This window comes from Pongo abelii, chromosome 10 (genome assembly GCF_028885655.2).
Source record: "Pongo abelii isolate AG06213 chromosome 10, NHGRI_mPonAbe1-v2.0_pri, whole genome shotgun sequence".
NCBI classification, from domain to species: Eukaryota; Metazoa; Chordata; class Mammalia; order Primates; family Hominidae; genus Pongo; species Pongo abelii.
The window spans coordinates 19,186,322-19,211,678 of record NC_071995.2 but is presented as its reverse complement, the minus strand read 5'-3'; the positions used below and the strand labels follow the sequence as shown (position 1 = coordinate 19,211,678).

The following is a 25,357-nucleotide window of genomic DNA, read 5'->3' as shown; positions in this document are numbered from 1 at the left end:
GACCTCAAATTCAACTAAAAATAAAAACCAAACAAAGCACTGTACTGTTCAAACAAAACATAAAAGGGTTGGACTTGACCTGCATGGCCGCCAATTTGCAAACCCTGCTTTATATAATTATTAACATGATCCTTTTCTGATAATTTTCTGAAATCTGAGTTTGTGACTCTCAAAATTACACTCAATAGTATAGTGCATGTTACAAAGAAAAATTACGTACAATGGTAACAACAATGACAAAAATCAATTACATAATGCTGTCAGAAATGATAATATGCAGGAACAAATAGTTTACTGGACATCAATGAGTATATTTCTGATATTTACTCCCTCCTACACTCCACTATATTCATGGCAGCTTAGATATCACAAACAACACCTTTAAATTGTGCATCCTATGACAAAAGAGATAGGAAATAATTACAATTCATCACAAAACAAACAAAGCTTCTTTTAGTCCACTTTCACATATACTCGATGGAGTACTATCCAACCATAAAAAGGAATGAGATCCTGTCATTTGCAACAACATGGATGGAACTGGAGGTCATTATGATATGTGAAATAAGCCAGACACAGGAAGACAAATATCACATGTTCTCACTTATCTGTGACAGTTAAAATTTAAAACAATTGAACTAATGGAGACTGAGAGTAGGAGGATGGTTACTAGAGGCTTTGAAGGGTCGTCAGTGCAGCAGGGGGCAGGGGGAATAGTTAACGGATACAAAAAAGTAGTTAGAGTAAATTAGAAAGACTTACTATTTGCTAGCACGAGGTAACTATGGTAGAAATTTTTTTTGTGCATTTTAAAATTGAAAATTAGAGAAGAAACTTTTTGAGCCCAATGCAGAAGACAAGGATATCATATTAATAATGTTCACTCAGCTCTCAAGAGTTTCTTAGCTTTTCCTCCTGGCTTATTGGCAAATAATGGAATCCACAGCTCCCAGAATCCGGAAGAGCAAAGTGGAGAGTCAAAAGTTGCATTACAGCCTTCTGTGTATGTTGTTCTCCTTCACCTCATCTGTACTTGGGTTTGCCTGGCGAATATCATGGAGAGGAATCTCTGCTCCCTTCATTTAAGTAAAATCTCTTCTCAGTTCATATAGTTATGCTTAATTAGTGCTTTTTTAAGTAGAAAAATAGCCATTAGGAACTTAAATTGTGAGAAATTATTATTTCTTAAATTGTGAGAAATTATAAATGCCTCTTCCACCTACCTCTTCCTTTTCCTCTTCCTATTTTCCTATGTGAAGAGATGTTATCAAAAAGCAGCCAGTCAAGGAAAGATAAATATATTTACCTGAGTGAATAATGTCAATATCACTCTGGTACTTGAAGCAAATGATCAAAAAAAGCACCAGAATTATTTAACTATAATGTACATCTTAAACATGTGAGGGATTTTAAAACATAGGAGATAAAGACCAAACCTTCACACAAACTTCTGTAAATTTTAAATCAATTTATTTAACTTGCCATCAATTTTTTGTCTACCATTAGAAAATAATTAATGAACTTGTAGTAACATTTAAAAAATCATAGAACTTTTTTTTGCATTGCTTATCCTAGTATATGCCTTAAGGCTCCTCTGTGTACTGGTGTCTGTATATCTCCCATTTAAAAATAAATTCCAAACTTTTGCTTTTTTATTTTCCATTTTCTCCCAGGAAGGTGAAGTAGCATAGTTTCTGGCACTTCTACTAAATGAAGTGAGTTCCAGCAAGAAAAATCCTGGGCTGAGAGAATTCTGGGACACTTTGCCTACTACTATTTTTATATCATTTTGTTGAAAATTCTTGTTGATTTTAGATTATAAGTGGAGAGAAACTGAGTTCCCTTGAGGACAAAACTCATGTTTTGGTCATCTTTCTATCCTTAACCCCTAGTCTATAGTAGGTAGTTAATTATTATTGAATAGTATTCTTAATACAGTGAAAGAATGTCCCCTCTCTCCCTGCATCTAGAGTGTTGAACTTGAGAGAAACTACTTAATGGTGTATATCAGTATAGGGAACTAGTGATGCAGATAATTAAAAAGAGCAAATATTCTTCCAAGAAAAATAATAGCCAGGTCCATTATTATAAACACTGAGAAAGAGGCACATATTTTGACTTGTATCCATAGATCTTAGTATAAAAAGTATTACTATTCTTAAGGCCATTGATTTATTTCGTTTAATTCATCTTATTTGTTGCGTGAAAAATGTCCTTTGCTGAGCAACAACAAAAACGTGCCCTAAAACGTCTCCTCATGTATTTCTCCATTAGTCTGAATTGTGCCGCCATATTGACGCGATTAGTTTATCAGGCTTGTTTAGTCCAACTGCCTATAAGTTGGTCTTTTCTTTTCAGGTTCTCTCTGTGTGTCACATGGCTATTTAGGTCAAAAAACCATGTCCTGGTGATAGACATTATCATTAACTTAAGAACAGTAGGTGGGGAAAAAAAAACTTGACTAAAGTAATTGCTTTAAGTATCTTCTGTTTAAGTGTAGTCAAGGAATTTGCTTTGTAAACAATGAAATTAAAACTTAATTTAAACCAAAGTTAAAAAAATTACTACCTGAAGATTAATATTTCAACAAACCTGTCTTTGATGGTCACTGGCAGACTTGACTTTTTCCCCAATGTCTCCCAGAATTTTGATAAATTTCTGCTCCTTGGAAAACTCATCACTCAAGGCTTTACCTGCACAGAATTGGAGAGCAGCTAGTAGCTTCTGATACCAGCTTTTAAAATAAGCTTCATTTTCTGCATTCTTTAGCAGCCTGAAGAAAAGAGACAGAAAAAAATTATTGTATGTAAAGCTAATTTTTTAACCACCTCCAGTCGGAACAATAAGTGCATTTCAAACTAATCTGCATTTGGTGGCTTTGGTCAGTTTAACAGCCTAGAATGGGGAAAATGTTGTTTATTCATTGACAGTCATCAAGTTCCATCTGATAGTTAATGAGATTCCAAGAGTGAAGAATCAATAAGAGATCTGCCTTTCTTCATTTCAATTCACAACACATCTTTTCTCCTTTCAGTCCTCTTAATTCTGTAACACACACTTTTCTTAAGAACATGCTTTTGACTTCTTAAAATATGCACAAATAACTTTAGAAATGGTTCTTATAAGTGACTGTACTATATGGAGACTCAAACATGAAGCCTAACTTTTTCTTGTTTCCTTCAAATGATAATATCCCCGCACTGTCACAAACCACAAAAGGTGCAGTCTTTTTCCCAGCACCTCCCCTGGACTACCTGGAGGAAGGTATTGTAAAGGCAAGAGCATGGTTTTTTGTTTTCAGGCATGTCTGGACTCAAATCCCAGCTCTTAAACTTAAAGATTACTTAATTAGGCTGAGTTTTTATTTATTTATCTTAAAATAAGGTAATTCTATAGAGCTATACAGCTGTATAGAACACAGAATGAGGCAATGCATTTGAAAGTGCTTAGCACAAAAATATTAGTTCATCCACATTTCATAGCCTTCCCAAGTCAGCTTCTGTCTCTGCCTGGAAGTCTGCTCCTATCATGAACATGGGAAGCATAAATCATGACGAAGTAAGAAAACATTGCAAGATAATGGAGCAACAACAAATGTTTGACAATTTTACTTTCTTACTTTCTATTATACCCTTAAAACACTGAAATGGAATTCAAAAAGACTAATTTATTTGCACCTTAACTTCTCTGTAATTGATTCTTTTAATCTTAACTGGTCTTTAGTTTTTGCCTTCTCTGAAAAATGATTAGCATTCAAGGAACTAAAAGATAATTCTGAGAACTAAATACTTAAAAAAAAGGATTTTTAAATATATAGATGTGTTTTATTCTGCATGCCTAATTTTGCATCTCTGTCCAATGTGTATTATGTTAGAGATACTCTAACAAACAAATTATTTTTATTCAATGTTTTCTGTTGCTACACATTAAAGTTAAAAATTAGTTGAATGAGTTTGCAGTTTTTTAAGGTAAGGGCCTGTTCCTTTGTCATTATTAGAAGCCAACTTGTCTTCTAGTACCTCTTTTATTTTCTCAAAGGAAGTACAAATTTTGTGTGAATTAATAGCTCTTATTTACTTCTGGAAAGCATTTAAACACACACACACACACACACACACACACACACACACACACAAATACCTCAAGGGACTAAAGATGTATCACTGGTAAAATATTCTCTATTGATACTTGGTTCTTTTCATTTTAAGAAGAGTAGCAGTGAAAAATTTTCCTACTCATCCCTATGATGAGATTTTGAAATGTCAAACAAGTAATAAATGGACCACATAATTAATTACCTGGAAACTCTAAGAAAATGCATGTTGCACGCATGTGAATGGAAAGCTGCAGATGCAGGCATGCACATGTAAAACTTGAAGATGTTTTTTGCAGAATTGTGTACTGCTCAGATTCTCACAGTGCTTTGAGCACAGTGGTAATGTACCATTTTATAGTCTACATGGGATTCATCGAAATAGGGAGTTGATTGATGGAGTATTTCTGTATTGAATATCAATGTTTGTCAGCACTTTCATACACTTTGAATATTGGGCTACTTGGTTTTTTTTAAGTATTTTTAACCTGATCTAGTACATAAATATAACTCTATGACTACCCAACTGCTACATACATGATAAAAAGAAAAGTTATTTTGCACAGACAAAATCAACAATTTTTTACCAAAATAATTAAAGAAATAATATATTTTAGGGTTGGGGTTATAGGGACTGTCAGAATTGTTTAGTTAATTTGTACGTATAATACTCTTATTCCTTATTCTATTGAAATGAATTTGTTCACTCATGAGCAATGTATTTGCTTCTCTCTGGTTCAAGGAGGAAAAACTCAGTTTGATTCCTTGCTCAAAATAAAACTGAGCAGGGGAGAGTCACAGAGACAAATGTGACTATATACTAAAAAACACAAAAGCTAAGAAAACTCAGTGTACTCTGTTGTGATTATTTTCCTTGGAGAATATACCTCATTCAAACCCTGCGTCCCTGCCAAGATTACATGTTCTCCTGGTGAGATCTGGTTCAAGATCCATGGCTTTTTACTCGATGTGTAGAGAGTTTGTTTTTGTACACTGCAGAATTGAAATCATAGAGTGCTGGAGATGAACACGAGAGGTCAATTATTCTATTCGTGTATTTTCAGGCACAGACACTTTAAATGACTAGAGAAATTAACATGCCCCTTGACTTTAAACAACTACGGAAAAGATTGAACTACAAAGTTTTGGGTGGAAGGTTACTCAGTTCTCTGTCAGTGACCTTCACTATAAGGAAGCAGTAAATCCTAAATATTGTAGTTTTTATCCATTGCCTCTGTCTATAAGATTGTAGAAAATAGCTGGCCACTCTCTTTTAAGGTTTACAGAAATCCTTTTCAAAAGATGCCATAACCTGGGAGAGGCAATATTGCTTATGCCAAAAATGTTTAAAAATAAAAAGTTTAAGGTCAAGGGACTGAGAAGTATCAAGTAAGACTTGCTATTAAAAGACTGGGCTTTTAAGATGCAGGCAATGTGATTTTGCACAAACTGTGAGGTCTATCTTAAAATGCCAGAGACCTGTTTACCCTAATGTCTGCAATATCCAGCTGTGATTCAATTTGGTATTATTTTGTACACATGCCTTAATGCTTTATAAAGTGTAAGTTATGACAACATTAAAATGAGGATGAATGCATAAAATCTAGATGATTAAAGAAGATTTTGACAGTATTAAGTTTGGTAGGCGGTAAGGAAGAGGGAAAGAAACGTAATCCAGGTGACTGAGCAAATTTTTTATAGGATGTCATGGAGGTATTTAACTTAAGTGAATTATAGTGGACTCAGAGATACAGAGATAGTCACCAATCTCAGCTAGCATAGAATGGAGATTTTTCTTGAAAATTAGAACTTTTCTACATTTCTTCATGCATGTAGCTGCTTCTGGTCACATGATGAGGGACTTGCTAGAGCCACAGGAAAAGTACAAATAATTCATATTCCATCAGTCTACCAGCAGGACAGAACAGAGTAATCACATCATGCCAGCCCTCTTTGCCTCATAAACTCATTCAATCCAGGCCTTAATTTTAGTTTTCAACAGCAGGATATTGCACATCTCAGGGACTGTCCTAGAATTTTACTCACTTGTGTATTTTCTGTGGGTCAAGAGAGGAAACAACATCCAGTAACAGAAAAGAATTGAGCTACACGATAGAGATGAGTGATTTCAGATCACTCCAGGGCTTCCCCTTCCCATTTCATCTTGTATATTTTGCTACTTTGTTTGGGCTGAGGTACGTGGATCAGGAGACCAATTTTTAGTGAGCACAGGTGGATTCCAGAATATGACTTTTTCAAGTGTATTTAGAACTCTGGGACAAATAAAGAATACAATTCAATAACTAAAATATAATTGTTAATTTTAAGATTTTAATAGTGTGGCTAGGAAATGAAAAGCATGCCTATTTAGCATTAGCAACTTTATTTTACCTCTAAGTGGCTAAGAGATTTATTTAGTATTTTCCTCAACTGAGGAACTTGATACGTTATACAATCCTTGCAAAGATAATTGTTTTTTCTGACTAGCCCGTTTTTAGAATATTAATTTGCTCTTTCAGAAATAGCAGCACTAACTGTTGAATTTTGCATATAAAGAGCATTATATGGGGCAAGTCTGCAGATATGCAAATGCCAATCAGTATTCTGCAATATGTGTTTATCAATAAACTACTTCGTAACAACTCAAGTATAAAACTATTCACAAATGAAACAAGTTCAGAAAATGATTAAATCCATACCCTAGATGTTGTATATATTTTTAGAACACTTAAATATATGAGGGGAGCCCATAAGGCATGAAACTGACTTGGTTTATACCCCTACCATAATTTATGAGGCTAATCATTCTGATAATTTCCAAAGTAATCTCTTTGGAATGTTATATATTCATGATGTTCCCACTGTTCCCACACTGTGTGGTAGATTTCATTATTGTTCCCAGCTCCATGTTTTCTCCTTTGTAGAAGATTATACATCTAGACTCTTTGTCATGTGACTTCTGGTACCTTCCTGTAGGTAGAATTTACTTCTTTATCCCTTGTCAGGTTGGTCATGTGATTTGCTTTGGTCAACAGAATGTGACTGGATGAAACCTCTACTCATGTCCATGGAGACACTTTAAATGGGCTATTGTGATTTGGTTTGGCCTCCGGTTTGGTTTAATTTTGCCTCTGCTTTCTTCCTGGAGAACAGCATGTCCCAGTAGGAGGCTGTTCCTTTAGTCCTGGAATGAGAAGACAATGTGGAGCCAAGCTGAGCATTGATGCACAGAGTCAGGTGGAGCCAAGCAGGACTACAGCAAGTCTGCAGCCTGAGTCCTACATGAATAAGAAATAAATCTTTGTTGCCATAAGCCACTGAAACTGTGGGGCTATTTGTTGCTATGGTAAAAACTAATGAATATGCCAACTTTCTTTGTTTTTCTTTTCTTTTTCCACTTGTTTGTTTGAGTTGCCTTTAGAATGGAAAGCACATTTTTTAAACATTCTCGGGGGGTATCCTTGAGGATATTTTGGGGCAAATCTAATTACTGAAAATAAACAAAAGTCATCTGGAGCCAAGTCTGGTGAATTAGATGAATAGTCAATTTGAGTATAATATTTCAGATCAAAAAACTGTAAAAGTAATTAACATGTCTTTTTTCATGGATCATAAAAAGTCCCAAAAGGTATTCCAAAAATGATTTGATCCAGCTTATTTGGACATGTATATTCTGTGCCACTGCTAAAATTCTATTGTTATTTTATTACTACTAACATACTTCTTGACTCATTTAAAAGTGTGAATAGGCCTATGTACCATCTGTTGCTTTGTCTAGCCAAGTGTCTGAGTATCTGATAGGAGACGCTCTCTGAGTAAAAATGTTATAGTACTAAGTGCAACAGGGCAAAGGCAAACTTTTTTAGGGTTTACATAATACAGGGCTAAACAAAGGGTCTGATGGCTGAGGGCAGTGAAGGAGATGGTACATGTGGCTGTTCTTGGGAACTAAAAACTTCAGTTCTACCCTAATGGTAATATCTGAGGACTGAAATGGCTGAAAAGGGGCCAGTGGCTTTGGATGAGGAAGCATCTGATTAGCATATTGAGTGTTACTTTCCCTTGTTGCCCTGGAGTTGGCTACCAAGACCTAAGACTGAAGAAAAGAGATAATAGTTACCCTATATTTCAAGAGTGTCGCAAAAATTGACAACAAGAAGACAACAGCAAGTAAATGAAAAACCAACTGGGGGTCAGATAACTCTTCAAGGGTTATTAGGAAATGGATGAAATGGATAAAATGGCTATGTGCATTATCTCCGCTACATATTTGCAGGTGGGGGTGTTTGAGAGTCATGAGTCATTAGCTCAATGAGGAATAGAGTGAGTCCACGATGTCCACTTATCCTTTCAAAGTCCAGTGGAGAAGGAAGCTCAGTCTGAGCCAATTATAGTGATTTGAGTGTATGCAATAAGACACTGTTACCCCAGTTTAGACTTCTGCTCTGAAAGAGAGTTTGTTGATTTTCCCTAGGCTTCTGTGAACATGAAGAAAAAGCAAGGCCAGGATGGAGAAAAGGGGGGGCAAAAAGCAACCTGCATTCTTGCACCCCTGAAATTTGACGAAACAAGGGTTTGTGGGGTGGATGTTACTCAAGGTTTAAATAAACTCATAAAAGGTAATTATATGTGCTCCACTCTTTTTATAGGTAGAGGTGAGCCAGAGCCAAATCTCCTGGTGGGGAGGTTCTCCAAGGCTTTCCAAAGAACTCACCCATGGTAACCCCAAGGTAGCCAGCTTTGACCATGAACCCACAGGGGGCCTTGGTGGAGAATCTGAGCTCACAGAGAGGGGATTGCAATTCCTGCCCTATCAAGTGTGAGGGTCACTTTTCTCTTTCTCTTTTCCCCCCACTCTTAGCTAAGAAAAGTTACAGCCAAAAGAGAAAGAGAAGAAGAGTGAAATAACAGATCATATCTTCTATTCCTAAGCTAGATCTTGGCTAGTATTGGAGTCTAGGGGTGCGAGGGTGGCGGGGGGCGGGTGGATGGGGTGGGTGAGGTATCTGTCAAATTAGAGAAGAAAATGAAGTTTTAAATTGGACAAGATGGATTGAAGTTTTTTGTTGTCTAAAAGTATATACGAGGAAACTATAGAATCTAGCCTGGTTTTAATTAGGGAACGTGAAAGGGAAAAGGTAGTATTTTTTAAATCGTTAAAAGTTTTGAGACCTACTATGCTCAATCAGTTTAATAAAAACTAGCCGAGACAGTTAAAGATCTAAGAGTCAGAAAGAAATGTGCAGCTTCAGGAAATGTCCTGATTGCATTGCAGGCGAGAAAAGCCCTAAGATGCAGAATAAGGGGGATCTTATTCTGGGGCAGTAGAATTTTGGGGAACCTTGTCCCAAAACTGTTGAGAGTTAGGCTGAAATCATTCTCTTTGCCTCTCTTTATTCCCTCTCCACCACTTACTCTTCCAGATCTGGGCTTATTTTGTTTGGTTTCATTTGTGGATGAGCATGGCTAAGCAATGAATTGTATTTAAAAAAAAAAACTTGTTTCTTTTGCAATAGGTTATTAACACTGCATATATATGAGTATATAGGTATATATTTACTATCACAATTAGTTGTCATGATATTTAAGTAAAATCCTTAACAGTTATGGTCAGTCACATATTTAATGATAAGCTTAAAATTAGCCATAGATGGTATCTGTTTGTGTAAACACCTACCATGAAGAGTACTATTACACAGCAGTGTTGCACTCAGGGTCAGCTGGTAGCTATGGAGGGAAAAAACTGTTAAGCAGATAAGTTTCCCTGAAGTTTCCTGCACCTGTAATAAGAAATCAGAGCTCCTTGCATTCATCTGACAGAAAAACATGGTCAACCCAGGAGCGTGATGCAGGATAGGTGAGCCCCCAAATTGGTGCTTAATCTGGGAGGGATCTTCACCCAGGGAAGAATTCAGGCCAGGTGCAGTGGCTCATGCCTGTAATCCTAGCACTTTGGGAGGCTGAGGTGGGCTGATCATGAGGTCAAGAGATCGAGACCATCCTGGCCAACATGGTGAAACCCTGTCTCTACTAAAAATACAAAAAAATTAGCTGGATGTGGTGGCATGTGCCTGTAGTCCAAGCTACTCAGGAGGCTGAGGCAGGAGAATTGCTTGAGCCTGGGAGGCAGAGGTTGCAGTGAGCCGAGATTGCGCCACTGCACTCCAGCCTGGCGACAGAGTGAGACTCCGTCTCAAAAAAAAAAATAAAAAAATAAAAAAATAAGAAAATAAAAATAAAAAACTCAAGGGTCAACCAGAGATGTTAGCAACTTTTATTGAAGCAGCAATGTAGAGCAGCAGCAGAGGTATTTCTCCTTGCAGAGCAGGGCTACCCATAGGCAGTGCGCCCAGACTAGCAGCTCAGAGGCAGTTTTGCAGTCATATTTATACCCACTTTTAATTATACGCAAATTCAGGGGTGAATTATGCAGAAATTTTCAGAAATGGTATGGTCACTTTCAGGTCATTGACTTGTTGCCATGGAAAGGAGCAGTAGCATTTGGGTGTTGTCATGGCAATGGCAAACTGACATGGCACAGAAACTTATAGAAAGCTTCTTCTGCCCCATTCTTGTTTTAGCTAGTCCTCAATTTGGTCCAATGTCAGAGCCCCACCTCTGGAGTTAAGTCTTGCCTCCTACCTCAAGCCTACATGTAAATACATAAAACTCCTTCCAGCCTACTCATATGTTAACATGTAACATATGTTCACATCTTCCAGCCTACTCACACATTAACATGTAACATGTTCACATGTTAAATTTATCAAATAATGGGGTTTAAGAGAAGGGACTGTCCTCTTTGCATTACAAAACACACTTACTGCTTTAGTGTAAGTTATTTTATCATTTTTCTAAATTGAGCACTCTGCTGTGAATAGCTTATAGTGACCGCCCCCCCCTCACTACACTCCATATATGCTTGTTAATTATGTAAACAAAAGAAACAGGTGGAATTTTAGCCCTGGGCACACTTTGGAAGACACAGGTATCTATGAGGCCCTCCTGTATCCCACCTCCCTTTTCGCTCATTCTGGTTTTCTCCTTTCCTGATCCCCAAGAAAGCCTTGGCTCCAGCCACTTATCCTTTGTCAAAAACTCCGCCTTGTTCTGCTCTCTTCTGTGGTGTCCTGGGCTTCCAAATAGTCCTTGTCCTTCCCACTCCAGCTGAACACATTCCCTGAGTATAATTATACTCATATTCTCAGTGGGATAATATTACAAGAGCATGGAGCTGAAGAATACTTTGAGGAAATTTCTCCCACCCTTACATTTATTAGGTGAGGACACTGAGTGATCGAGAAATTTGGCCAAAGACCTATGACAAGAGCCCAGCATTCTGGACAACAACTCAGGGCTCCTTGCAAAGCACCATATTCTGTGTTCTAAAATCCACTGAAACGTGATTTGAAAGATTGTTTTCCACTTTCACCAACTCTGGCAAGAACCTGCATGCTTTGGTTCTTCACTTTCCTTCTCTGTCAAATGTTGGCATTGGTGAGGTTTAGTAAGCTGCCTTCCAGTTCCAGGGCTCTATAATTTTATTCTTTTATGAAATTATCAAGCATTTACTCTGCCAGGTGTTTCTGAGCATTTTGCATAGCTGTGTTAGGCAATCCTTACCTCAGCTCCAGGTCGTATGATTTCTTCCTTCTCACAGATGAGGATATTGTGATTCATGGAGGTGGAGTAAATTGCCCAAAGTCATCCACCCAGTGGACTGGGGATTCAGATCCAAGTGTGTCTGACTCCGCAGCCCTTGCTCTTTAGCCTTATGCTGTGCCACCTCCTGATGTCTTAACATGGATACCAGCTGAGGGGTTAGCCGGAGATTATTATGCAATCTAGGAATTATCTTCTGCCACCTTCCTGCCCTGTTTTTCTTTAATCTTTTTCTCTTGCTTCCTGGTTCCTAACACTCTGAAGTCTCATGTTCTCCAGGTTGCCTTCTTTCTTTCCAAAGGCTTCCAACTTTATATGTATGTATATGTGTGTATATGTATGTATGTATATGTATGTCTGCATGTACTTTATATGTACTTTATATGTATGTATATGTGTGTATACGTATGTGTGTGTATTTTATACATACATAGATATATTTAATATATGTATATGTATATATTTGTAATATATGTATATATGTATGTGTGTATATATAAAATATATATATATATATATATTTTTTTTTTTTTTGAGACAGGATCTCACTCTGTTACCCAGACTGGAGTGCAGTGGTGTGATCATGGCTAACTGTAGCCTTTACTTCACAGGCTCAACTGAACCTCCCACCTCACCCTCCTGAGTAACTGGGACCACAGGCATGCACCACCACGTCTGGCTAATTTTTAAATTTTTTTTAGAGGTGGGGTCTCCTTGTGTTGCCCAGGCTGGTCTGGAACTCTTCGGCTCAAGCGATCTGGCCTTGGCCTCCCAAAGTGTTGGGATTACAGGCATGAGCCACCATGCCCAACCTTAAATATAACTTTGTGTGAAATATTGGTAAGCAGGGATATTTTTCTCTCCCTTGCACAGCCCATTAAAATAATAGAATTGTGGAATCTATTCTGATGATGCAAATCATACACCTGACTCACTTCTCCTCCACCCCTTCTTCACTTGAGAAAGTGGGACCAACATCACAGTTTCAAAGGGTCTGGCCTCCTTGGTTTATTTAGACAAATGGCAGTGGGTGGCACTGGGGGAGTAGATGGGAGAAGAGGCCACACTGAAAGTAACACACTGATTGCATTTGCGAACCTAAGAATCTTGATGAACTGTGCACACGCAACAGATGTGCTTGAACTACCCATTTTAACTGGGCCTGGGGTTCAAAATAACTCAAAATGTAGCAGAAAAGAAGTGAGAAGTCTCTAACATCAGCACATGTGCCGTAATAAAATAAATTTTGCTTGACATATAATTAATGCTGGAATCCATGCTCATGGAATTTTAAGTTAGTTCAATAGGTGTCTACAGTTTCCCTTACTCTTTGAAAATGTGGTTCTGAACTGAGTGCCCAACTCAGTCCTTTTTTTAAAAAAATTCTCTTTTTTCTTCTAAATACCCATATAGTTACTTTAAAGGCAATGTAAGCATCTTTTTCATAAAGTTTCCTTAACAAAATTTCTTTTAACAGCAAGGCAATTCCTTTGCTATACGAATGTTTCATAAGAATAGCAAACTAATAATAAAATTCCCCTTTACCTCTCAGCCTTTTGTTCTTTCACAGCCCTCTGGTGAAAGCTGGATAATCATCATATTGCGCAGTGAACAATTCATGTGTTTGAACACAGCCGGAGAGGCAGGTTTATAGGTGCAAGGCAAAGCTGGCTTTGAAATACCTAGTCTCCCTGGAACCTCAGCTTCAAATCACAGCTGGGGCAGGTGCTTTTCCCTTCATTCTTCAGAGTCACTAACAGTGAGGTTCATTCTGTAAAGGTATTAAAGGTTCCCTGGGACATTATCCATAAGATTTGGAGTTGTGTTTGATGTCCTGAGAAAACTTCTGCAACATTCTTGTTCATTGTCATGAAAGAACTTGTCCCCTAAAGTTGGCTGGGACCATTTAATCCCATTCATTTTGGAAACTCAGTAAGAAATTGATGGTGTTCTATGAGGCCTCCACAACCTATCTGGCTAATTTCCTGTTGACTTATGTAATTTGCCTATCCTTGTGCTAATTTTCTGTTGACTTATGTTATGCTGTTGTTGCTATTGTTCAGGTTGTACCTTATAGGCAGGTGTAATTGTCCTGTTCACTCTATCACTTCATTTCAAATGCTCTCTGTGTAACTGTACAAGCAGTTTAACAGTTCCAACCTCAGCCTTTCCATTTGTAAAATGATGATAATCATGTCTGTCCTGTCATTTAATCTGTGTTTTTGTTTTGAATTATGTCCTCTCCCAAAACTCATATGCCAAAGCCCTAACTCCCAAGGTGATTGAATGTAGAGACAAGGCCTTTAAGAAGGTAATTAAGGTTAAATGAGGTCCTAAGACTGGGGACTTAATCCCATAGGGCTGGTGTCCTTATGAGCAGTGGGAGAGAGCAGGAGAGCACACGCACACAGGGAAAGACCATGTGAGGACGCAGGGAGAAGGTGTCTGTCTACAAGCCAGGAAGAGAGGCCTCACCAGAAAGCAAGCTTCCTGGCACGTTGATCTTGAAATTCCAGCTTCCAGAACTGTGAGAAAATAAATTTCTGTTGTTTAAGTCACCCAATCTGTGGTATTCTAGGAAGCCCTAGCAGACTGATACAGTTTCCAACTTAGAACTCTTTTTTTTTTTCAATCCAGACCATGTTCATCTATTTATAAGATAGCACACTTAAATTTTCCTAAGGCATTTTAACCTTAACATGTCTGATTTCATCATCGTTCTCCCCAATACCTGCTTCTTCACCTTAATTACTTACCTCCATGAATAGGATGGCTAGACTTCCATCACCCTAACTAAAAATGAGGCCGTTATCCTTGGCACTTCTCTCACCTTCATCCCCAACATCAAGTTTTCTACCATGTCCTATTATGTTTACCTTCAAAATAGCTCTCACATTTAGTTTCTTCTTTCTGTCATTGCTGACAGAGTTTAACTGGGGCCTTCATTTCTGGTACTCAGTTTTCCCGTTACCTGTGAATTTTTTCCCACTCTCTCTTCCTTTTTTACTTAGTCTAATGAAATCTAATTCTAGGGATTAAAATCACCTAGCTTTCCCCGGGATAAAATAGAAAATCCTTAGTATAACAAACAGAGCACTTCATGATTTGTTTCTCTCGGGTCTTTAAGTCTTATCTCATATTTCCAATCGTGTTCTTCCACCCCAAACATAAAGTACTACCCTTGGTAACTTGAATCTTCTCAGCTTTCTCAACCTGTAATGCTTTTGCCTTGCCCTGTCCTCTGTGTCTGAAATGATGCTTCTATACAACATCTGTGTATCTTTTAATGTTCAACTTAGCACATTTTCTAAAAAAAGCTTCCTTGGATTTCAGGCTTGGGCAGGTATGCATTATCCACCCCTGTAAGGATGAAGTATGTTCCTCTATTCATTGTTCTTATTGACAGTTATTTTTTGCTTTTTAAAAATTGTGTTTTAGTTTTTTTAAAACGTCTTTCTCCTACTAGATTTTAAATTCTTTCAGAACAGAACTGTAACTTTACACCCTTGTGGCTCAACAGTTTCTCCTTGTGACAGAGTAGGCACTTAATATTTCTTGAATAAATGAATTAAATACTACTAAATAAATAAATCCCATCTTCCTAAAATTTCTTTTATTTATTGATTAAAATTTTGGAATATGAACCCAAACTAACCTAGTAGTAGCTTGGGAATTATAGAATCCTAAGTAATTACATTTTCACATGCTATTTCCTTTAATCTCCTAAGAGTTTGCATATTATACATATACATGTATATACTTAAAATATATTTATTGATGTAGACATTAATTATAAACTGATTAAACTTAATTTATATTTGAGAATTTTGAAAGACTCCAAGAGAATACCAGAATTCCTCTATCATATTGTGATTTGAGGATTCAGATCATGGGGAAAAATTTGGTGGTATTATTACTGTTTAAAATTAATTGCATAACTAAATGAACTTAGTTGTTGAACCCCCATCGTTGGTAAAGTTACATTAGCTAAGAATCATCCCACAAAGTACTTTTCTGTCAGATAAGCCATGTTGTTTTAGAGTTGGACATTTTTCATCTCAGGGGGAAAAATTACAAATGTAAGAAAAAAATGGTGTGTGTGTGTTGGGGTGGTGGGTGAGATTGAGAGAGAGATTCTATTTAGTTAAGTAATTCAAGCATTTATCTCTAAAAAATTTTCAAAAGCCTGTTGTAAGAAGTTTAGATTGACTGCTACTAATAATGTTGGTGCAAAAAAAGTCAGACTGTAAAACCCAGTCTTATTTAAGATATAAGCAATTATAGCAATAACCAAAAAAGGTGGCAATATCTACCAAAGTTAAATTAGCCTATAACAATCTATCAGTGGCTTTTATTCCTATTGTTATTTTCATTTTTTCTTCTCTTTAGAAAAGTCTTTTCACACTTGACCATTAGGTTCTTGTGTTCTTATGAGATTCTCCCATCATAATTATCCTTTAAGAAAAGTTTTAAGAGCCTTGCCTTAATGAGACTCTTCTTTGTCTCTGAAATCATCAGTAGTGGTTGGATGATAGTGCTTAAAGGGCAGATAACTGAAATTGCTTTGGAATTAATTGGTTAGCAATTTTCTTTTTTCTGATCAGAAAAAAAGGACAAGTATTTACTGTTCACATTTCTTAGAAAATGGCATTAACTCAACCACAATTTAAAAATCATTCATTTGAATTATGAATCAAATATTTACATGCTCTATCTTTAGAAGGATTCTATAATACTGTTCCTAAAATAGTATTTTCCTCTATGTTAGTATTTTATGTTGGCCAAACTCAATAATGCTTAACTCATCTTCTTATTTTTATGCTTTACTTTAAATTTTTTTCTTGTTTTCTTGATTTCAGTTAGCAACAGAAGAAATTAACTGGCTTATTGTGGTGCTTTTCTGATTACTTTGTAATGATTTTTTATTTTCACAAATTGGGAAAATAGAGTAATGAGATGGTAAATTTTTGATGAATTTCGCTTGTTTTCTTTCCCAAGAATTCTGGAAAGGTATAAATAGGGAATTCAGCAAGAGAAAGTCTCCTGTTTTTACATGGTAAATTCTGCTTCAGGACATCTCATTACCAGTTTCGTTTCTGTTTCTTGGACTGGTAATGCCTGTGTCAATTAAAAAATTCTAGTATCAGTTTTAAGGCCTTGAAATATAGGCAAAGAACAGGCTAAGGAGTTGGCTATATCTGAGTTGGAAACATGGTTGAACCATTTAAAGGCTGTGTGACTTTTGGCCCCTGATTTAACTTCTCTGAATCTCAATAGTACCTAATGATACTCAATTGACAAGGTTTTAAATGATATAATTTAGAACAGTACCTAGTGGATGTGTGATATTAATATCTGCTCAATAATAATAGTAGTTGTTGTTCTTGGTATTCACAAAAATAGGCAGTTTGAATACTAGCTCAGATTGTTCCAGATTTCATAAATATTTTTGCTGTGTGGCTCATTTTACCAAAAATGTTTTGCCAAATATGACCCAATGAAAAACTTAAACTTTCCTCAATCAAAATACCTGCTAAATTAAAAGTATTACTTATTTTATACTGTTTAGCCCACATGCTTAGTTTGACAAAAACAATTAAGAAAAATGGCAGAGTGCTTTCTCAACTGTTTAAGACAAAACTGGTTTCAAGGATATTCAAGTTCTGTACCTTCAATTAGTTTCATGTCATTGTCAAAAGCATCAGCGAAACAACTACTATAACAAAAATTAGAATAAATATATAATAATCATAACAACAATAGCAGTAATTGAAGTCAAGTCACCACTGTAAGAACAGTAATAGAATCAATTCAGCAGGCACTCTACTGCAACCTTACTCTTACTAACATCAAAGATAGGTGAGCATTTTTCTTAGTTTCTCAACAAGTACTGAATGGCTGCTTTAGATACATTATTTCTACTTGATCCTTATCACTGGGATGGTTGTTTCAATATTTGATCTGAACTGAGCAAGCAGGCAAAGAAGTAGCAGACATGAGCACCAGCCGGAAATCAATACTGGGGACTTCAGTACCATATAAAAACGGTCCACAGACTGGTCCAGATACACAGGACATTTTGTCTTTTGATAAGACACATGTGCTGTCACTTCTAGGTTAAAGTTTGCACAGTATCAGAGAGGATAATTATTTCTTTCAGTGTTTTTCCAAGCATGTGAAATTAAACAACAACAATAACAAAAACAAACCTACAAACATAATCTGTAAATCAGACCTGGAATCTGAAAAGATCTATGGAAATAATCTAGTTTAGAAGTTTCTTTAAAACATTGTAAAAGCAGTACACATGTTTAAAGCAAAATCTTACTTAGAACCATCTTCACCATCTTCCTTCCTCAACATGCACCCCCAGGAGAAAAACAGATAAAAAACGATTGGCCCTACTGAGAGGGCAGTAGGCAGCCTAGACCACTGCTTGTTTTGGTTTCCCCTTTCACACTCTGAGAGAGCTCTAATGAACCTTGTGATTTGGAGAAACACATTTTTAAAAAACATCGAAATAGGCCGTGCGCGACGGCTCACGCCTGTAATCCTACTACTTTTGGAAAGTGAGGTGGGTGGATCACCAGAGGTCAGGAGTTTGTGACCAGCCTGGCAAACATGGTGAAACCCCCTCTCTACTAAAAATACAAAAATTAGAGCTGGGCGTGGTGGCGGGTGCCTGTCATCCCAGCTACTCGCGAAGCTTAGGTGGGAGAATCGCTTGAACCCAGGAGGTGGAGGTTGCGGTGAGCCGAGATCACACCACTGTACTCCAGCCTGGGTGACAGAGTGAGACTCTGTCTCCAAATAATAATAATAATAAAAATAAAAATATTGGAATAGATAAACTTTTCTATTTTTAGAGGGGCAACAATTGAAGCCAAGAGAGAAAAAAGTATTTGCTCTAGTTCAGGCAAGTATTTTATTTATTTATTCAATGAATGTATGTAATACTAAATGCCTACACAAACCCTGATTATACAGCGAAGTGACTAAGACTCTACTGATCATGAGGGTGATGGTGATGACTAGAGCTCATGTGGCCACAGAGCTTACATTATAGTTGGGAGTAGGGAGTGGGAGACAATAAACATACAAAAATGAATAAGCAGACAAGTTAAAAATGTGATATAACATGATTGGGACAGGACTTTTAGGTAGCTGATAAGTACAGCCAGTTAAAGAATGTCTTTGGACACAAATCCAGTCCAAAAAATACTAATAAAATATTTATAGATGTTTTCTAAGATGTGATGATTTTAACATAAAGATATGTTAAGCAAAAGTGAAAGAATTATGAATGTATCATTATAATCACTTCTTGAATTAATTGAATTTCTGCTTAATCTGTTTCTTCTTTTCCTATTTTTATACATTTGAACATATTTTTGAATCAAGAAAAGCAGAACGTCCTTTCAAATTTGAAGATACAAAGAAATTGAATTTAGTTTCCATTTTGGATAAGTTAGGTGACTGAGAAAGTTCAGTGTAGTAGTTTAAAATAATAGAACCAAATTTCTTACAGCCTACTAAGAGTATTCCATTCTGATTTTTGTGATGCAGTATCTAATTTGATATAAATGGAATCTATTATGAATCTATAGATCTTTCATTATTAATTAATATCCAAAGATTAATAAATATTTATTATTGGCCGGGCGCAGTGGCTCACACCTGTAATCCCAGCACTTTGGGAGGCCAAGGGGGGCGGATCACGAGGTCAGGAGATTGAGACCATCCTGGTTAACACGGTGAAACCCCATCTCTACTAAAAATACAAAAAATTAGCCAGGCATGGTGGCGGGTGCCTGTAGTCCCAGCTACTCGGGAGGCTGAGGCAGGAGAATGGCATGAACCCGGGAGGCGGAGCTTGCAGTGAGCAGAGATCGCGCCTCTGCACTCCAGCCTGGGTGACAGAGCGAGACTCCATCTCAAAAAAAAAAAAAAATAAATAAATAATAAATAAATAAATAAATAAATATTTATTATTGACTATGGGTAACATGTTACTAGGCATCATGAGAAAGCCATTGAAGCATAAAAATTTCTAACCCCAGACGCACTCACACAACTTAACTGGAAGAAATAAAATATACTTAAATACACAAGATCTTACATTACCATGATCAAATAATACTAATAAATAAATATTAGTAATATAATATTAATATTATAAAAATAATAATAAATTTTTTTGGTATAGAAAATTAATCGGGAAGAAATTTCCATTGTTCAGAATAATCGTAGAAAGTTCACAGGGGAACGTGCTCTGTGAATTGAATCCTAAAAAATTAAGATGTGGATGGGTAGGTGTTGGAAAAGAAATAAGAGGCAAGTAAGTTTCCAGAGATAAGACTGTCATAAGCAAAGGCTTTGTGATGAGAACAAGCAAGAATTATTCAGGCAACAGTTACCTGAAAAATTGGACAAGAGCAGAAAGTTAATGGTGAGGGTTAGTGAAGAGGTTACAAAGATAGACTTGTAATAGATTTGGAAGGTCTTAAATACCTAAGCCAAAAGGTAGATTTGTTCTATAGATAGCACCAGGGAGAGCAGTATATACATCAAGGTTTTTGAGTAGAGAGGAGATGTTGAATTCATGTGGGTTGAGATTCCTCTAATCCCGAGTACCCATTTTGTGCATGAGAAGACTAAGGTCCATAGCAGTAATTGTGTTTTCTGAGGTAAGGCAACTTGTCCTTCTGGAGCATCGCTTTGCTTCTCCTGGCATCTTTATGGCATACCAGAAAGTCTGCCAAAATGAGTACAAGTTTTTTCATTTGTTTCTTTTCAGATAATTGCATTGCTGAGGGTGACTATGGTACATTGGAGGGTAGAAAAATAGTTTAGAGTAAGTCTGATTCAACGCTTAGGGCATCATAAAGGTCTAAGTTAATGTTTCTTAACTTTTTAAAATCGAATCTGTCTTTGGATATATAAAATTAATCTCATGCCCTTTAATTCTTTTGGAAACTTTGAAATAAAGTAAATTAGTTTGATGATAAATAAAACATTATAATAAAACATTATAATTAATTTTGATTTTTGAAACTACACATTCTCCTGTTGATGTGAACTATGTCCATCTTTCCTCCCTTCTATTGACATTGAGAACCACTGACATGAACATGGGTGGTGGCTGGAAGGAAGGAACTGTTGTTGCAAGGGATTCTTTGAGGAATGAACCGTGTGGCTTACAGAACTTGAGGACCAGTTATGAAGCTGAGAGATGAGGTGGTAAGGATACATCCTAGGCTCTAGTTCCCAAAGAGTATTCCTTCAAAGAATGTCAATAGGTCAAATAGGTTTGAGAAAAGCTACAAAAATTGACTTGTTCTAAAGCACAGGAGTTTTCAGCATCTTCACATTTTAAAGTGCACCACAACTTTCTATGGTTGGAACAAAGCATTCAGCCCTTTGCAGATTTATTTGACCACTAAGCCCTAACCGCATGGGGCTGTGGTTTCATGGAAGACATGTTTGGGGTATGCATCTCTAAGTTATTAGCAAGTCTCTACCTGAAAGCTCTCTGACCAAGTATTAGAGACCTTGGACTCTGTGTCTTCCTACCTTGAACTTGTGTCCTGGCTTGAACACTTTTTCTGCTAACAGACAGCCTTGAAAAATATTCTGGTTGGCCTTGACTAACTCAACCCAAATGCTGGTCTAGATCTAGATCAGTTATAATCTTAACTGCTTCTTTGCCAGCCACATACCTTCACTCATGATAGTATTATTATAAATAATATCTCCCAAATTGTTTACTATATTATGCCTTAAATTGGTAGTCTACCACCCACTGTGGTCAGAAGCAGAAGGATGTGTGGAGTAAAAGAGGAGATATAATAGCAAAATGTGATAAAGAAATAAAGTATACTGAACTTTAACTTTCAGGTAAACTTTAGATATGACTCTAAAGCCTATGACAAAGTTGGTAATGCCATGTCTCAGAAAGCCATAAAACCCAAATGAAAAAAAAAAAAAAAGTAGCAGGTGGCTGCATTTTGTTTTACTACACTTGACAAGTTTTAAATAATTAGTGAAGATAGCTAGGTAATAAGAGGGTGCTGATATCTGGTATTATAGTAACCAGTGTGTGTAATAAGCCTTTTTTTTTTTAAAGAGAGACTTCATAGGTGAATTAAGCATACATTCATCTTTTGTGGAGAAAAATAAAATGAAATATCAAAAGATAATAGAAGAAACCAAATATGGAAGGGAAGAGAAGTGGAGAGGAGAGAGAAAGAATAATTTGAGGAGTGGAAGAAATTTGGGGAAATTAGTTATTAAAAAATATTCAAAGGGGCTAAGATAAGCATCCATAGGACAAAAGTCACAGTAATATATTTAATAGTTTAAATAAACCTCAACTACAATTCGAAAAATGATTACAAGTATAGGATAATTTGAGCATATTCAGCATGTCTTTGGAAAGGTCATAGTTTTAAATAAGCAATTTTACTGCCATTAATTACCAAGTTTATAGAAGTATTTCCAAGAAAACATTTTCCCCCCAGCAGGGGTTCACTCCTTTCTTTCCTGTAGGAAATAATCATTTCCATTTTATGCAGAGTCGAAAGCTTTGTTGTACTGAAATCAAAGAAGCTATAAACTGCTTTGTAGATAAAAGCCTCCTTTTCAGAAATGGGTCTCTCAGGCAACTCCAAATTAGAAGCAATAGTTTAGAGATTGAGGGTGACAGAGGAGCTGCCAGTCACACTGACGTAGGAAGCAAATTTAACTCTGATTTGGAAATAAAGATTGAAAATACTATACAATGGCTTTATCTAATTAACTGATGGAAGCAATCTGGGTATATGATCAAGGAATGTATGTAATAATTTCTAGAGACCCTTTTGCTGCAAAGATGGATTATGATGTTGTAATTTCAGAGGAATAAAATCATGTTGGTCTTTTTCTTCTCCCTAAAATATATTTTAGTCATTGGCTTGTTTTGTGCATTACTCACCATTAACCAACAAAATTAAGCTGCTCAGTTTCACATCAATGGTTTGACTCATTTTCTGGTCATTAAACACATGCTTCTTCCTGTAGTCTCTTCTTCACAGCAATAAGGATAGGATTAAAATATTTTTTTAAAAAAGTAATTCACAGAAGCACTTACAGTCATTATTTTTTATGAAATTCATTCCTTGAGCAACCAATTTTGAATCATAAATGGCTGGAAATTATTTTTTAGTCACAGAATATTACTGCTTAAAAATCATGAGCTATGACAATGAATCACAATGTGGTATTTAGAGTCAATAAAGGGAGAAGTCACAGTAACTAGTTATTCCCTGTAGCTTTATAAATAATGATCTTAAACGGAGTTTAAGAAACTGTGTCAGTCAGATCAATTGAATAATAGAATATAAGGATATTCAAGAATATCCTCTTAAGCATTTAAAGTATCAGTCCATGAATTTGAAGATGACTCTGAAGGCAAGAATTCTGAAGGCAAGAAGGAAGAATACTTAGCAGTTGTGAGGTGGTGAGTAGAGTATGTCAGAAGTAGTTAAAAGAAAAGTCCTTGCAAGAGGGTGGCCACCAGAACATTTGATCCTGTGATATGTTAGTGGGAATTCTGCATTGGAATGGATTCTTTAACCAAGGAGATGAAGAGAGTTGGAGCTCTGGACCAGCAATCTCAGTTCTTGCGAGAGTAAACAAAAAAATTGCCGATTAACCCCAGAATGCAAGCTTAAAGCAAAGTTAATTGAAGCATAGAAATATACTCTCAGAGGGAGAGCGTACTTATTTCTGTGAAGTGAAATCAGCACCTCTTTATAAAACTCGAGGTGCTCTTATGGGGTTTCTGGGGAGCAGCTGAGGTTTGGGCTGTGTTTGAGTGACAGGATGATGTCATTTGATTGGCAGTTTATGGTTATGTAGCTAAAATTAAACTGTGCATGTTTTTACCTATAATTTGTTTTAAAAAATGCCCACTCAGGGGAGCAAAACCACATGTAAATTTTATTATAAAAATGGTATCATGAGCCTAGGGTCAATTCCAAATAGAGCTTTAGGTTACTGGGCATGTGCTACTTTGGGGGATTTCCATTTGTGCTCTAGTTTCTCTTTCTATAAGATGTGCTGGATACAGACTCCACCAAAAACTCCATCTGTTAGGGTGGAGTTAGGGTGGTTCCAGAGCTGAACTTAGGTGGGCCAGGTGCAGTTCTAGAGATGGCTTTTCTGCTTTCTTCTCTTACCCCTTCCCAGCTGCTAATGTCTATCTCACTACCTAACATGAGGAGCATATTTCTGTGGATTCCCAGGGAAGGACCAAATTTATCAAAAGTGAAATGTTAATCAAGATCCTTGTCAGGTAAATCTTGTCTTAACATTGGTTCTTGATTCAGGTCTACTTTGCTTTACATAGTTGAAAAGTTTCTAAAAAAAAAAAATCTGTAAATAAAAGTTTGTAAAACAAACTATTTTAAATGTTCTGGCTGAGGAGAGCATTCCAAGTACCAACAAGGAAACGAGAAATTGAAACGAGAAATGCATGCTTGCTTTGTGGTTTTGGAGGTTAACATTTTGTGTGTTGGGTTTCTTTCCAGAATAATACACCTATACCTGGAATGATTCTAAGAGTAGGAGGAGTAGAATCAATTATCTGAAGCTGTGTCTGTATATTTAATATTGATTTGTCAGCTTTGAGCAAACTGAGATAGTTCTAACTTGTTTGATTGAACTAATGAGGCTGTTCCATTAACAGTATCAAATTATTTGTGCATGGCTTCCTATCATTGAGCGTTTCAAGCCTAATACACTATGAATGACAATGGTAAAGTTATTTAGAATTTATTCTTCTAAAAAATGGTAAATTCCAAAAGTGAACTCAATAAAAATAACAATTAAAGGTGAAAATTAAGGGTCCTGTTGATTATGTTTTGTTTTTAAGAAATGCACTATTGCATTTTCATATTAGTTCTACTAAATTAGAAACGTTCCAAGTGAAAAAAGAAGTTGTTAATTCTGTTTGTGTCAAATATTATTACTTTGTTTGTGTGTGATTGAATTAGTTGTTAGCAACAGATGAAGGTTAGAGAAGGGTAGTGGTGATTATCTGACCTTAGAGTCATCTTAAGAGGACTTTCTCCCGTTTGTGCTGAAGTAAAGTGGTTTGCTATTGACTTTTTCCCTATGTGCTATTTATTGAACCTTTCAAGCTTCTCTAAATAAATCATCCATCCATCTAGTCTTCATGCCATCTGACAAATGTTTAAGCTTTTTGAAGGCACTCACTAAAAATATTCTTTAGAATAGACTTATCTGATTAAATGTGTAACAAATGTTTTAAACTTATGTAAAGCAATTATATGAATAAAATCAACTTTAAAATGTATATATTATTGTGTGGTGTACAACTTCCTTTTAAAAAGGGTTCTACAAGTAAGGAAGTTTGAAAATCAATACTTTAATACAAAGTCTGAAGATGTTCTGAGTTGAAAGCAGAAATTTGAGTATTTCAGTATAGAATGTGATAATGTTGAGAACATTATTCCAGTTTGCTCTACAAATCAGAGTCGATAGCAACAAAATAAGAAAGAATTAGATCCATAAAAACTTGAGCAGTTGGAATTATCAGAC

At 36.3% G+C, this 25,357-nt stretch overlaps 1 protein-coding gene across 2 annotated transcripts in view; it reads right to left on the bottom strand.

Annotated features, from left to right (window-relative positions):
- Positions 1–25,357, bottom strand: part of PIK3C2G (phosphatidylinositol-4-phosphate 3-kinase catalytic subunit type 2 gamma) — a 400,993-nt gene that overhangs the window by 165,014 nt on the left and 210,622 nt on the right. For both annotated transcript variants that reach the window (XM_024256898.2, XM_024256899.2), the window contains one exon: positions 2,593–2,773. In XM_024256898.2, the coding sequence (XP_024112666.2) occupies positions 2,593–2,773 (181 nt within the window). The remainder of the gene's footprint in view (positions 1–2,592; positions 2,774–25,357) is intronic.